Raw genomic sequence first — 13,232 nt, 5'->3', positions numbered from 1 at the left:
TGTATTTTAATGTAGAAGGTAAACACCCACTACTCAGATAAAGTGTACTCCTGCTGAATACGGGCTAGCTTCTCAAGCTAGAAAATCAGTTTATTCACTTCATTTGGGTTTTGAGACGGAACTCAATATATTTAGGAAAAGATGGAATGACAATTATTTTAGCAATACTCATTTAAAATTAGTTAAAAAGTCAACTCTTAATAGATTTAAGTTGGTCTGCACTAATATAAATATGTAGAGTATTTCCAGGGTATATCTATTTTCCAATGACGTCTGACTTTAGAATAACTGAAGGTAAAACTGCAAAGGGTCAAATAAAAATGTTAACTGGTAAGACAATATTGCAAATAAAGGTAACGTGTAAAGTGTCATGAAAAATGAGTATAATAAAAAAAGATGCATTTGTGAGTATAACAGATTTAAATTTGCCCAATGCTAATCACAACTATCCCTCTGCTTTGGGACATTGCCAACATATCCCGATCTTTCAGGATCCAGCACCTGCTGTCAAATCTGGTGAATAGGATATTTTGTGAATAACTGAGTAGATCACCTCAAATTAGAACTGCCAAGAATTCCGTTCAGGTTCAAGCTCCCTGCGACTTTGACATAAATTGACCTTAACTGAAGTATGAATTTATGAATCCTGACAAAATCTCTCACAGATGCCTACGTGGATAATGTGAGGAAGTGGTGACATTTCATGTGAAAAAGGTCAACTGTCAGCTACATGGTGACATGGGGATGTTTTGCACAGCCACTTTTTCTGGTTGAGTTCAGTAGCAGCGGGGAACAGAAGGAGACACGGTGTTTCAGATGGGTTCATGTCATGAAAGCTCGTGTTGACGTAACTCACACCTCACAGCTATGGTCGACCGGTTACGTTTTGTTGAAGGAGCCCCACACAGATGACGGATGTTTTCATTGGTTGAGTTTTTGAGGAAATGGTTCATATTTGGCCGTGTTGTATTTGGATTGTGTGTGTGGTCCCAGGATTTACTCTAGTTTTGTGCGTTTACACTTTCTATCCTTATTATTGCTGCTTTCCTGCCACCCATAGCAGACAGAACGTAACATCGTTTATATTTCTGTATTTTAATCCATGTAGTACTTGGTTCTGAACTACCCTGATGACGTCCTGTGCTACACACTTGTCAAAAAACCCAAATCTACCAATAACACCTTTCACCTCTGGAAACACGGGGTTATTCAACCCGCCTCCTACCATGATGAACTAGTAATATACAGTAAATGCAGTGAACTGGAAGACCCCTCCTTGAGGACGCAGGGATGATACGCATGTGTGATCGAGAGCATAAAACTAGCACACAGGCCATGCGTGACTGCCCACAGCACCCGTACGCTCAGCTAAGGGTATGTTTATTTCATCCTGTGTGGATTGTGTACGTTCATTTGTACACACTGCGTTTTGTTGTTTTTTTTCCCCTGCAACATCTTATCTCACTTCTGACGTATTCATCAACCCACGCTGAAGTCCTCATAAATATTGGAGAGTAGTGCGCTTGAGCTGCTTCCATTTCGTGTGCCGCTGCGTGTCCGTGAGGCTGGGTGTCCGTGAGGCTGGGTGTCCGTGAGGCTGGGTGTCCGTGAGGCTGGGTGTCCGTGAGGCTGGGTGTCCGTGAGGCTGGGTGTCCGTGAGGCTGGGTGTCCGTGAGGCTGGGTGTCCGTGAGGCTGGGTGTCCGTGAGGCTGGGTGTCCGTGAGGCTGCGTGTCCGTGAGGCTGCGTGTCCGTGAGGCTGGGTGTCCGTGAGGCTGGGTGTCCGTGAGGCTGGGTGTCCGTGAGGCTGGGTGTCCGTGAGGCTGGGTGTCCGTGAGGCTGGGTGTCCGTGAGGCTGGGTGTCCGTGAGGCTGGGTGTCCGTGAGGCTGGGTGTCCGTGAGGCTGGGTGTCCGTGAGGCTGCGTGTCCGTGAGGCTGCGTGTCCGTGAGGCTGCGTGTCCGTGAGGCTGGGTGTACGTGAGGTTGGGAGGCCGTGACGTTTGAGGAGGGACATCGTTCTACCAGCCTCACTGACTGACGGTTTCTGAGTTGAGGTGACTTCATGTAGTAGATTTTCTGGCCTTTGTTTTCTGACAATTAAATAAGAATACTAACAAAGGTAAAATATTGCATAAATATTTACCTCCTTTGTAGGGGAGTTACTTTGTATTTTCACAATGAGTGGAATGTAGTGAGTGTGTCTCAAGTGACTGTAGTTTAAACACACCTGTGTGTGTGGAAGGTCCATTCACTGGTACATCAGTGTTCCTGACTGCCTTTGATTTTTAAAAGCAATAAAAGAACACAACACCGAACAGGGGGGATACTTTTAAAAGACGCTGCATATTGAAACAACAGGTCCGTTATCGTGGACATGAAGGCGTCAACATAACGTATTATTCCTCCCAGCTCAGCAGCTGCCTCTGACACATTTCAGATCCAGTTGTTCAGAAGGAAATCTGCTGCATTAGGGTTCATTGTGCACCAATGTAGGACAGAAAATACACATTTCTTTAGTTCTACTTTCTCCTCCGGATCACCTTTAAACTTTGCTCATGTATCCCTCCACACACTGATCAGTGTGTACGTTCCCATGTCCTGGTCCGTGTGTGAACAGAGATCCTCTGCATGCCATGCGTTCTGCAGCTTCCCCCCTGTGGCTGCGTTTTGCGTGTGGAGCGCTCGCCTGCCCTGACCTCGCGCTGCCATTTCCTGCCTTTTTTGATTATTAATTCAGTGTTTGCTGTCATAACCCATCACAGGCTCTCATGCCCCATAACCTCTAACCTTTCCTTCCCTCTGCCTGCTATATGCCAAAGAGAGTTAAGTCCAGCTGACCCAGATTGTTTATTTTTATTTTGCCCCTCACTGTAAGGGACGGCGTCCGTCCCCCGAGGAGACGCCCTCCATGCGCCACCTTGCTTGGAAGCTGTTGAGATGAATTTGGCAAGTGCTAAGAATTCTGTTTAAATCTTTAAAAGGAAATACATTAATGATGCGACTCCAAGCCCGGGGGTCTTTTTGACTTTTCTACTTCATTGCATTTTTGCTTAATCTGAGGCTGCTTTTGCTCCATAAGTGTTTATTTTTATAATATAGAAGCTCGCTTGTCAGCTGTGTATTTTTTTCTTCTGTGTGCACAAAATGGCAGCAAATAGGAACGCTCCGATATGTTCATGGTGTTTTTTGGTTGACCTGTCAAAACAAAAAGTCTTTCTACATTTTGTATTTTCTTGTTTGGCACAAAATGTGGGTCGCAATAAACAAATTCATGCACAGAGGCACCTCCTACTGAGAGTAGTGAGTTGAATCAGTCTATATTTACGCATTAACATCCATATTTATAGTTTTATTTTGGTTGCAAACACCCCTGCAGAGTTATATTTACGTCAGAAGTTGGAACTTGGTTTCTGGGAATCCCAACGCTTCGAAAATAGCCATGTTCCAATTGCAAACAGTAAAATCGGTCTGGCTGCTTGAAGCATTTAAGTCAGTAACGAAGTATGGAGGAGCATCTTTTGCATTCAAACTGTGTAGCAACACTTTCCCCAACAGAGGGAAGGTGTGAGATTAAAACCTTCGGAAAGAGTAATACGGTTTTTCAGTTGCCATCAGTTCATTTAAAATTTACTGCAGTAGGGCAAGTTAGGGTAAAAAACAAACACAAACAGTATAGCCTCACTAATTAACCAGCTAATAACAGCGTTTTGTTTCAGTGGTGGCGAAACGTTTGTAATTAGGCCTGAAGTATCAAGTCAAAGGCTCTTGCCTGCAATAAAATGTTATTTTGAGAGGAACAAAAAAATAAAAAAACGTTTTACCTGTTCAACAATTTAGTAATCATACAATATTTAGATGGAATAAAGTAGTCACATTTTATTGGAAAGAAATTTGCAAATCATTGTAGATACCCCTTTTTCACATGTGCCATATGAAAAGACCAGCATCCAGTTTGTAAATAATTGCAAATTAAATAATGAAAAAATATGGGGAAAAACAAGTCTTTGCTCTGAAAACAGAACATGAACACATTATAAATAAATGAATTTTACTTAATGTGCTTTTAAGATAAAGTCATTACTGTGACTTTAAAGAGAATCCAAAAAGTGTTATTAAAAGTTGAGTATTTTGTTTCCATCACAAAAAGATTACATTTTTGCAGTAATAGTTTTTTGCTAATTGAAAACAAAATAAATGAAATAAAATCAGTAACACTGTATATGAAGAGTTGACTGACATTACGCTGTCATAAACATAACGCAACACCTGCCACAGTCACCATAATGAGCAACAAAGGACTAGTTGGTAGAGTGTGTGGTTGTCGCCAACTTTGTTGGCCTGTTGCATATTATTTGGTCTTGCTGACGGACTTCCACTGCCTTGCAATGGCAAAACCTGCCATATATTTTGGTCACCAACATGCTGAAGCTGTGCTCAGACAGAGTGGCGAGGATTTCCAGATGATGCAAGAGAGAGAAAGATGGAGGAAAATGCATAATGATAATTTGTGTGCAGCCGAGCTCTGCAGAAACGGGGCAGAGAACCAGCAGAGTCGGCTCAACGGACGCAGCTGTTGTGACCGGTTTGGCCTGGAAGGAGGATGTGGAGCGTTTGTTACCGGCGTTGGCCAGTTCCAGTCTCCCGTGTGCAGTTTTCACAGCCGATTATTCACATCATCAGTCTTACCTTGCTTCCTCCCAACACGGTGTGCGCTTGTCTCGATGCAACCATTTTGCTTTTATCGTCACCTCTGGCATGGTGATTAGGTTCATTCTCCAGCTTCTGGAAATGTTAAAATGCCTTTTCTTTTTTTTTACCTTTTAGTTTCAAACATGAATGAACTCCTTCAATAAGAGCCCTTCTGAAAAGGACTTGTGGGATTAATTAATGTTCAGAGTCTGAGACAGAAAAAGAATCCTTCAGGCTGCTCTTTAGTTAATTATTGTTTTGCAATCAGGTACTTTGATGTCAGAAATGTGCTTTATACATATAAAAATAAGTCAGGATATTTAAACGTTAAGCAAATTTTCATCATTATTTTATGAGTGCTCTGTCATAATAAGGATTTAGTTTAGTTGTATTTTTTTGTACAAAATCTACTGTACAGTGACCTTGATGTAAAAACCCTGGATGGATCGTAGCGTAGCTAAGCTTTGGCAGTGGCACTTTCTGCTGTGGTACGTCTTCCCCAGCCTGACTGCTGTGAGTAAATGGAATAGGATGATGAGTTCACTACAGCAGAAGGACGACTGGTGTTAGTGCACAATGGTGTAAGATGTCACCCATCATCCAAACTGCCCATTCCACATTTGACAATGACGGTGCAGTTGACTGTCCAAGTTTCAACCTGTGGGTAATTCTCCCTCTCCAACAGTAAAGTACCATATGAAGTTCACACCAGTTATCTTTTTGTCTTATTGGCATTTTGAGCCAAAATACTAACCTGATGGCTCTAAATTCACCTGATGATTTTAAAAGAGGGCAGTAGTAGAAAAAATACTCGACCGAAACAAGGCTTTTGTTCGTATATGTGTGAAAAGGTATATAAAAGATATGGCTACGTTTGTAAGACAAACTTCAATGTACGTTTCTTTCATGGTGATGCATTTAATTTTGAACAAATTTGCAGTAAGGACTCCACTGAGGCAATGTTTTCTAACAGTAATAGATATTTTATATCATGCAGTCAGATATAACACCGTAAAGGTGATTTATATGATGTATTAGCCGACTGGAAAGGTAAGAAGAGGGGCTATAAAAGGAAATCAAAGCAGACCTGACTCGTGGCTTTAGAATACACTAAAAACTCTCACGCCAATGCATTTCCTCCTTTCAGCACGCATTTCCTAAACAAACCAGGTGAATGTGGGAAAAGTGGCCTTTTATATCTTTGATAATGAGCAAATTAATAACAATTCAAATGAATGCAAAGCCTATAAAATGAACTTCTCTGAAAACGACTGCATCCTTATTCAGAATGAAGTGGAAATGCATTAATATTTATCATTTCCTCTTACAGTGAACCAGAGCTGAAGGCGTTTCTGTGGTATTCGCTCTGGCTTTATTCTCCACCCGTCTCACCTGTGGTACTCCTGTGCCGCTCATGCTCCATGCAAGCGGGAACAGGCCGACCTGACCCCTCCTGCCATGTCCCCATGTCATTCACGCTAGAGCGCCACATTCCTGAGCATCCCAGCTCATGTAAAGACATGACTCCCGCTTTTGCTTGTGTGTCTCTTAAACCCCCACCCTCCCCAACAAAACCTATCACACTCTTGAATGTATGGCAATGCTAACATCCTGTTTTGTGGTAATTGTACTCCTCGGTCGAGTAGCTGTCAGTGCCCCTGCGTCCTGCTACGGCTTTCTGCCATGATCACAGATCTGTTTTGCTCTGGATTCAGACGCCAGGCTCTGGCGGTTCCCAGAACGGCACCTTGGGTCTCACCTTCCGCAAACTGGCGTAATTAGCAAAGTTTGCCTTTGTGCTGCCGTCTCGGCTTGTGTTTTGGCTTGCCTCCCACCGTGTTTGTGGCCTGTCACCGTTAATGAGCGTGTGCACAGAGCTGCAAGGAGACATCACACACCTCCAACTTTAACACTCCATTAGATAATTAAGGAGGATGGGGTGTTTTTGTAACATTTCAGCTGAGACATTCCCATTAATTAGCGTCAGAGGAAAGGAACAGTTTTGCTCAGGCACTTTACTACAAAGGGATGTGATCTCTACCTCGTCACTGAAGCACTAAGTGATCTCTCCTCTGTGTTTTTTTTTTCTATTTATCTTTCTAGGGAGACGCTTCGCAACCGCAAAGAAGAGGCCCGACTAAGGAGAGCAACTCTTCCATGGCATCATGTGATCTGCACATTCCCTCGGCGAGCTCTACGGCGGAGGAGTGAATTGTGAAAGCATCCCAACCACTAGCAGCCCCCCTATCACCACTATCGCTGCTCCTGTGCGCTGTCATCAAAGTCTCGTCTTCGTGACTCAACTTGCCTCTTTTTCTCTGCCTTCGTCTTGAAGATAAAGAATGGCTGTGCTGCTTCCCTGTCCCTCCAACGCCTCCTGTAAATAAGGCCTTTTTAGCTCGTCGAACAATACATGAGAAAGGAGGCATAAAAGAGCTTTTTATATTTCTGCTGTGTGTCTTTTTTATCTTTTTGTCCGCAGCAAGTCAGCCCTAAAGACACACATACTAACTAAACAAACAGGGTTTTTTTGTCCTGCTGACATCTACAGGAGGCGTTTTCTGAACTTTTTTAACCTTAAGTGGATTATTTGACAAACCTTTACCTTGCAGTCCTTTGGAATATCTACTAACGGAACTTCTCTATGGGGGATTAAATCATCCCAGGAACCCGTACTGACTCCTCTTTGGGTCGGCCGCATTTTAACCAGGGGTTGATTCCATCACTGAGCTCTGTTTGTGGGCGAGCCACCATGGCCGGGAAGGGCAACCCGGTGCCAGGCGGACACCTAAACGGCTTCCCCATGCCCCCCTACTCCTACTTTTTCCCCCACATGCTGGGGGGCATGTCGCCTCCGGCCCTGTCTGGACTTCCCATCAGTGGATACAGCACCCCCTCCCCAGCAAGTAAGTCAACTTTTTTTTTCCCTCTTTTCATCTGCCTGCTGGAGGTTTTGTGTTTCAGCTGCGTTTTACAGTTTGAAGTGCAAGTTGCTTCTTGAATGATGGCAATTGTTGAAGTTGTTTTACTTTCTTTGTGTGTGGATGTGTGTTTGCGTGTATGTGCGCATGGGTGTGCATGCACATGCGAGAGTGTGTGTGTGTGTGTGTGTGTGTGTGTGTGTGTGTGTGTGTGTGTGTGTGTGTGTGTGTGTGTGTGTGTGTGTGTGTGTGTGTGTGTGTGTGTGTCTAGCATAACTAGAGCAATGGGCGGTGCTCCTTTGGTTTTAATGCCATGACTTTCCAAACAGCCTACTGAGGCTCTTGCAGCGGTTATAATATTGACAAATATTACAATGACAATATCAGTTACCGAATATGCCTGTTTTCTTCTGTCATATCTTTCTCATCTGTGCTTCTGTCACTCTGTGACCTTCAGCATTTTGTGTCTGGTGTTGGCTTCTGCTGCCTAGCAGCTCTGCCAGCTAAATATATGCTTGTGTTTTACATTCTAATTGGACTTAGGGATGCAAGTTGACTGATCTTATCAATCAATGAATAATTAATTGATAACCAGCCATTTTCTTAAAAACCTGAGTTTTCTGTTTTATGAAGAAACAGAAATCTGTTTCTTCATAAAGAAGGAAGTTTGGAAAAAGTTTGCCCATTTTTCATAATAAATAGGGCAAAACTTTTCAAAGTATATGCTGGATGAAAAAAAAGAATGAAACATAGTGAGAGTTAAGGAGCTTGTTGAGTGTTTGTATTTCAAAACAGGATGGCATTAAGTGCATTTTGCATTCCGCACCAGACTCTGTTGGACTGTTTTTCTTTCCAGTTCTGGTATGGCCCTGCCATCTTTGTTTTTGTTTCAACTGGTTCGCTTAAGGATGACCAGTGGTGCCCTCTTCTGGATGGTGTTCAAAATACAATAGTGAAAGAAGGTCCAAGCAGAGGTTATTAATCAGTTGGAACTAATTCTAATCTAATAAAACTTTAATTCACAATTACTCAATTATTATTTATTTGTATCCATAATGGGAGTACATTAGCCAACAAGCAGTCCTTTTCTAAATGTTCCACACACTGAGGATGATATATTCACATTATTTGTACAGCCCTACAGCCACCTCTCTGTCCTGTAAACAAGAGACACCTGTGTAGCAACCATAATGTAATGAAGGCCAATAATGTAATAATGTTGGTCATTTCAGATGTTATACAACAAATAATATAATAACCGGCCAAAAATGCCATGAAGGTTTTCAGACCTTAAGGCTACTGAGTGATACTCAAACCGGTGCTGAGATTCAAACCCAGAACTTTCTTATTGTAAAGGCAAAATGCTAACAACATGCAGCCACACATCAAGTCAAGTTTACTACTCTGCTAGAGTAGTAAACTTGACTTGATGTGTGGCTGCATGTTGTTTTGTGTGTGGCTGCATGTTGTTTTGTGACTGTAATGTGCTACATTACAGTCACAAAACAGTTCAAAGTGCTTCACACCATAAAAACATAATACAGCAACCAATAATGAAACAAGCAAGAAACTTTCCATTTTGTTCCTTTGATGCTGGGAACCAAAGGTAACTCTAAACATGTGGAATCTTTAGCCTTGATGTAAAGGAACTCATCGTTTCAGCATCTTTGCAATTTTCTGGAAGTTTGTTCCAGATAAGTGGAATAAAAACTGAATGCTTGGTTCTGGTTCTGGGGATGCAGAGTAACAGGAACTAGAAGACCTGAGAGGCCTGGCTGATTAGTGATTTATAAACTGTAAATGGTTTAGCAGCATACCTGATCTAAACCATTCCATTGTAGCTCTGGCTGTATGTTTAAGGTGAACCTATACCCCGGTCTATATCATCTTTTCTATCCTCTATCAGGTTATTTTCCATGATTGATGTAAATCCATCAATTTCCCTACCAACTAACAGCTCCTCTTTTCCTGCTGAAGAAAATCATTCATAAAGCATGATACTCCAAACACAGTTCTTCACAAAGGACATGGTGTGTTCCGATATATGATTTGCCATTTTTCTACCACATCTTTCATTTGCCAAAAAGTTCAGTTTTGGTCAACAGAAGGCCTTCTTTCTCATGATGCTGTGTTTTCCTGTGCAACTTGCTTCAAGCTGAAAATTGGGGTTCGTCTGACTTTTTTGCCTTAAAGTTTCATTAAATCCTTTGTAGAGTATGTTAGAATTTATGGAAACCAGGTGAATTTATTCTGAGATTATATCCACACGTGTTCTGTATTTACTAATTGGGTGACTTCTGATGGTAGCTTTGGATTTTCTTTGTGTATTTGCATTGTTCTGGTCACATATAATCCCAATAAAATACTTAAAGAAAAAGTGAAAAAGTTGTGGAGGAACTTTATGTACACTTTAGTAAAGCACTGTATGCTTTGGAGCCTTCTGGTGAAAGAACACTTTCATCTCATCCTGTTCAGATCATTCCTGTTTTGAAAGATGTGTGTGTCGGTAAACAGAGAGAGACACACAAACATGCAGAGCCGCGTCGCCTCCAGCGCTGTCCTTAATTTACAAACCCACACACACATCAGCTCTCAGACACACATGGAAATTTCAGCAGAGATCACAAGGAAATGAAGCGGGACAGTCAGACAAGCGCATTGTTTGTTTGGGGAACACAAGTTTGGCAAGTGGTCCTAAAATACATTTCTCAAATACTCTCATTGTGGCTGATGGTCACGCAACAGCTCCTTTCACACAGGCTGTGAAAAGCTGTGGAATTGACTTGTAAAAAAAAAAAAACAAAACAAAACACAAAGACAAAAAATGTCAAACCAGGTGAAGACTGGCTTTGAGAAGAGGAAGCCAACTTTTCTGTCATGTGTTAACACAGAAAATCTACCTATTGGTAATTAGCACATTTATTTTGCCGTTGAGATTTATCAGAGCAGAAGGTGCGTGTCATGTTAGTTCCTGTTGATTCACTGCCGCATAGTCTCAGCAGAACATCAACAGGTTCCCAGGTTAATGAAATGCGGGAAAGGCAGCTGACCAATGAGCTGGAGCAAACTTTTTCTAACATCTACCATCTTGAATTTCAATACTGTGGTAGAACAGGAATTAGATGATCAGTTTGTTGTGCTCTCATTCATCTGCGTTATATGATTTGTTTAAAGATGCAGTGGAGTTATCTTTTATTTTCTATCATTTTAAGCTGCTTTGATAATGGAGTAGATCAATAAAAGCTCTTTAGAAGCCTGAATTCCAAGTTGGAAATTTGGCTTTCCCCCATCAGTGGCCTCAAAATCCAATATGGCTGCCCTGCATATTAAACTTAGTGATCGCCACAGTAAAAAAAAATAAAAAATTTGCTGTTCCAATGTTCTGTATTAAATCTTTTACACACACAGCCTCCTTTATGAAACAAAAACAGTAATACCTTGGCATTAGCTTAAGATTTCTAGCAGTTAGCCGAGTCGCTCAGGGTATTAATTGGCAAATGCCGTTTGTTTTTGAATTTAGAACTGGTTTTGGTCCTCATACCTTTCCCGCCTGCCTGGGGTACCAGCAGTGGTGCCTGTACCACAGACTGAGACCCAGGGAAGCATTGATAAAGGAGCTGCAGATATGGGTGGATTGTGCAAACTGGAACTGACAGACCTGTCCTCACTCTTACAGGTTCACAGGAGGTCACTGTATTGATTCTTTTATTTAGCGTCTGCTGGAGCTTGCATGTGCAGCCAGAGATGAGGGGAAGTGAAGAACAGTTGGTGCCCAGCCCTGTCACTCCCACTTCCCCAAATACCAAACACCCCGTCTCACTCACAAAGACTGGAACTCCCGTCGGATTCCTCTTTTCACACTGTCGCGAGCGCCCCGTGTGTTTGTGTGTTTGTCTTTGTGTGTATCCAGCAGTGTTTGCCTTGCGGGGAGGCAAGATTTCTTCCCTTTTGCCTGGACAAACATTTCCTGTCTGTAAACACTGGAGAGCCAGGGACACCGCGGCTTCCTGACATGCACGAGTGAGCGCTCACATTTACGCACATGCACAACATAAACACAATCTTTGCCCTTCAGGCTGGCTCACTTTCTCTCACTCCGGTTCCTCACGTGCGAATAACTGCAGGCACAATTCACACTTGCTCGCTCTGTCTCTCTCTCCCTCTGTCGCACACACAGAGCAATCGAAACACGCTCCTTCCTCCTTGTCTCCTTATGTTAACTGCAACAAAGTGCTTTCAACCCTTCCTTTTCCTCTTCCTGTTCCAGATTGTATCTCTCTCCCTTCCTCTTGCTTCTTTCTTTCCCACTTATACACAAAAACTGCCGTCCAGTTTTGGCAGTAATGGGTAGAAAAGATTTGGAGGGATGAGGAAAATAGTTTGATACTTGAATAGAAAGGAGATTTACAAAATACCAGATTGAAGGCGCAGCAGTAAAGCAGAGTCCTTGATGGATTTCAAACATGACAGAGCCTCCAGTTTAGGATTAATACGGATGTCTTTACAGCCATAACTGTTATTCACACTGAAGATTGATTTTTTTTTCCCTTGCTGTGATTGTTAGTTCTTATATGCAGTTGAGTGGTGGGAACATTGATATCGTATTTCTACAAATTTACACTGGCAAGTTGTGCAGTGATTATATAAAACAAAGATGTAGTGAATGGAAGCAGCTGAAAGTCTCACTTTTCTAATCGTATACATTGTTTTACTCGTGACAGCTTATCCCGTAATGTAGTAATCTTGTTGTTTAAGTCTTCTTTCCATGAAACTCTCTACCAAAACAGTCAAAATCTTATCCAAAAAGTTTTCTACAGTTAGTTTAATCAGGAAGAATACATGAAGGATGTATGAAAAATAAAAACTTGTGCAACTTCAAATCTGAGAAACTTTATGGTCCTGACGTCTTTTTGAGCAGACCGGATCACTCTTAACACATCGCTCACTGCAGTAACTTCAGAGCCATCCTGATAATCGGAGCGTCTTTAAGGTTCTTGGAAGAAGAAAATTGGAACAAAAATTGGCATAAAAATCTTGCAATGTTAACTGTGATTAAGGAACATCCATCCACTTTTTGTGCATAGAGCAGTCTTTGAAGGAGAGTAGGAGTGCTCACTCTCTATCTTTGCATATTGCCAATTAGTGGCTTAACATCCATGTTCTTATTGATCGTCATTATCTAAAGTATCACACCACACATCATCCGTATATGGTCGTTCCTTTCCATTTTACGACTCCAACATTGGAGTCCATTGTTCGACTCCAACAGCTCTCTTAGAAAAGGCTGAAAAATTCTGATCTGTTATATAATTTAAAGTTGTTGTTTAACTTTAAAGTTTTTCTGTCTTCACACTTTGTTGAAAGTCTGAAACGGTCTTAAAAGTGGTTAGAAACACAGAACCACACATTTCCAAAGACCAGTCGTCTTTAAAAACTCAAAGTACTTACAATTAAAACCTCGATTTGTTGACCTCCTTTTCTCTCCTCCTTCACCTCTTCCTCTCTAAGCTGTTGACCTCCTCTATCTCAGCCGCTTTCAATAAACCACAGTAGACCAATTATTTCGACCAAGCCAAGCAGAAGGGTTAATCTAGCCCTAAAATGCACTGTTTTCTCTCCGCCTT

General features: G+C 41.9%; 1 protein-coding gene across 2 annotated transcripts in view; it reads left to right on the top strand.

The window, feature by feature from the left end:
* The window catches only part of raraa (retinoic acid receptor, alpha a), a 184,409-nt gene that overhangs the window by 73,883 nt on the left and 97,294 nt on the right, over nucleotides 1-13,232 (top strand). For both annotated transcript variants that reach the window (XM_088001066.1, XM_088001065.1), the window contains one exon: nucleotides 6,791-7,593. In XM_088001066.1, coding sequence (XP_087857192.1) covers nucleotides 7,440-7,593 — 154 coding nt within the window. In that variant the 5' untranslated portion in view covers nucleotides 6,791-7,439. The remainder of the gene's footprint in view (nucleotides 1-6,790; nucleotides 7,594-13,232) is intronic.

The sequence above is a fragment of the Poecilia mexicana genome, unplaced genomic scaffold (genome assembly GCF_051168715.1).
Source record: "Poecilia mexicana isolate PSO_F unplaced genomic scaffold, ASM5116871v1 scaffold_19, whole genome shotgun sequence".
NCBI lineage: Eukaryota > Metazoa > Chordata > Actinopteri > Cyprinodontiformes > Poeciliidae > Poecilia > Poecilia mexicana.
This window is presented reverse-complemented; position numbering and strand designations above follow the sequence as displayed.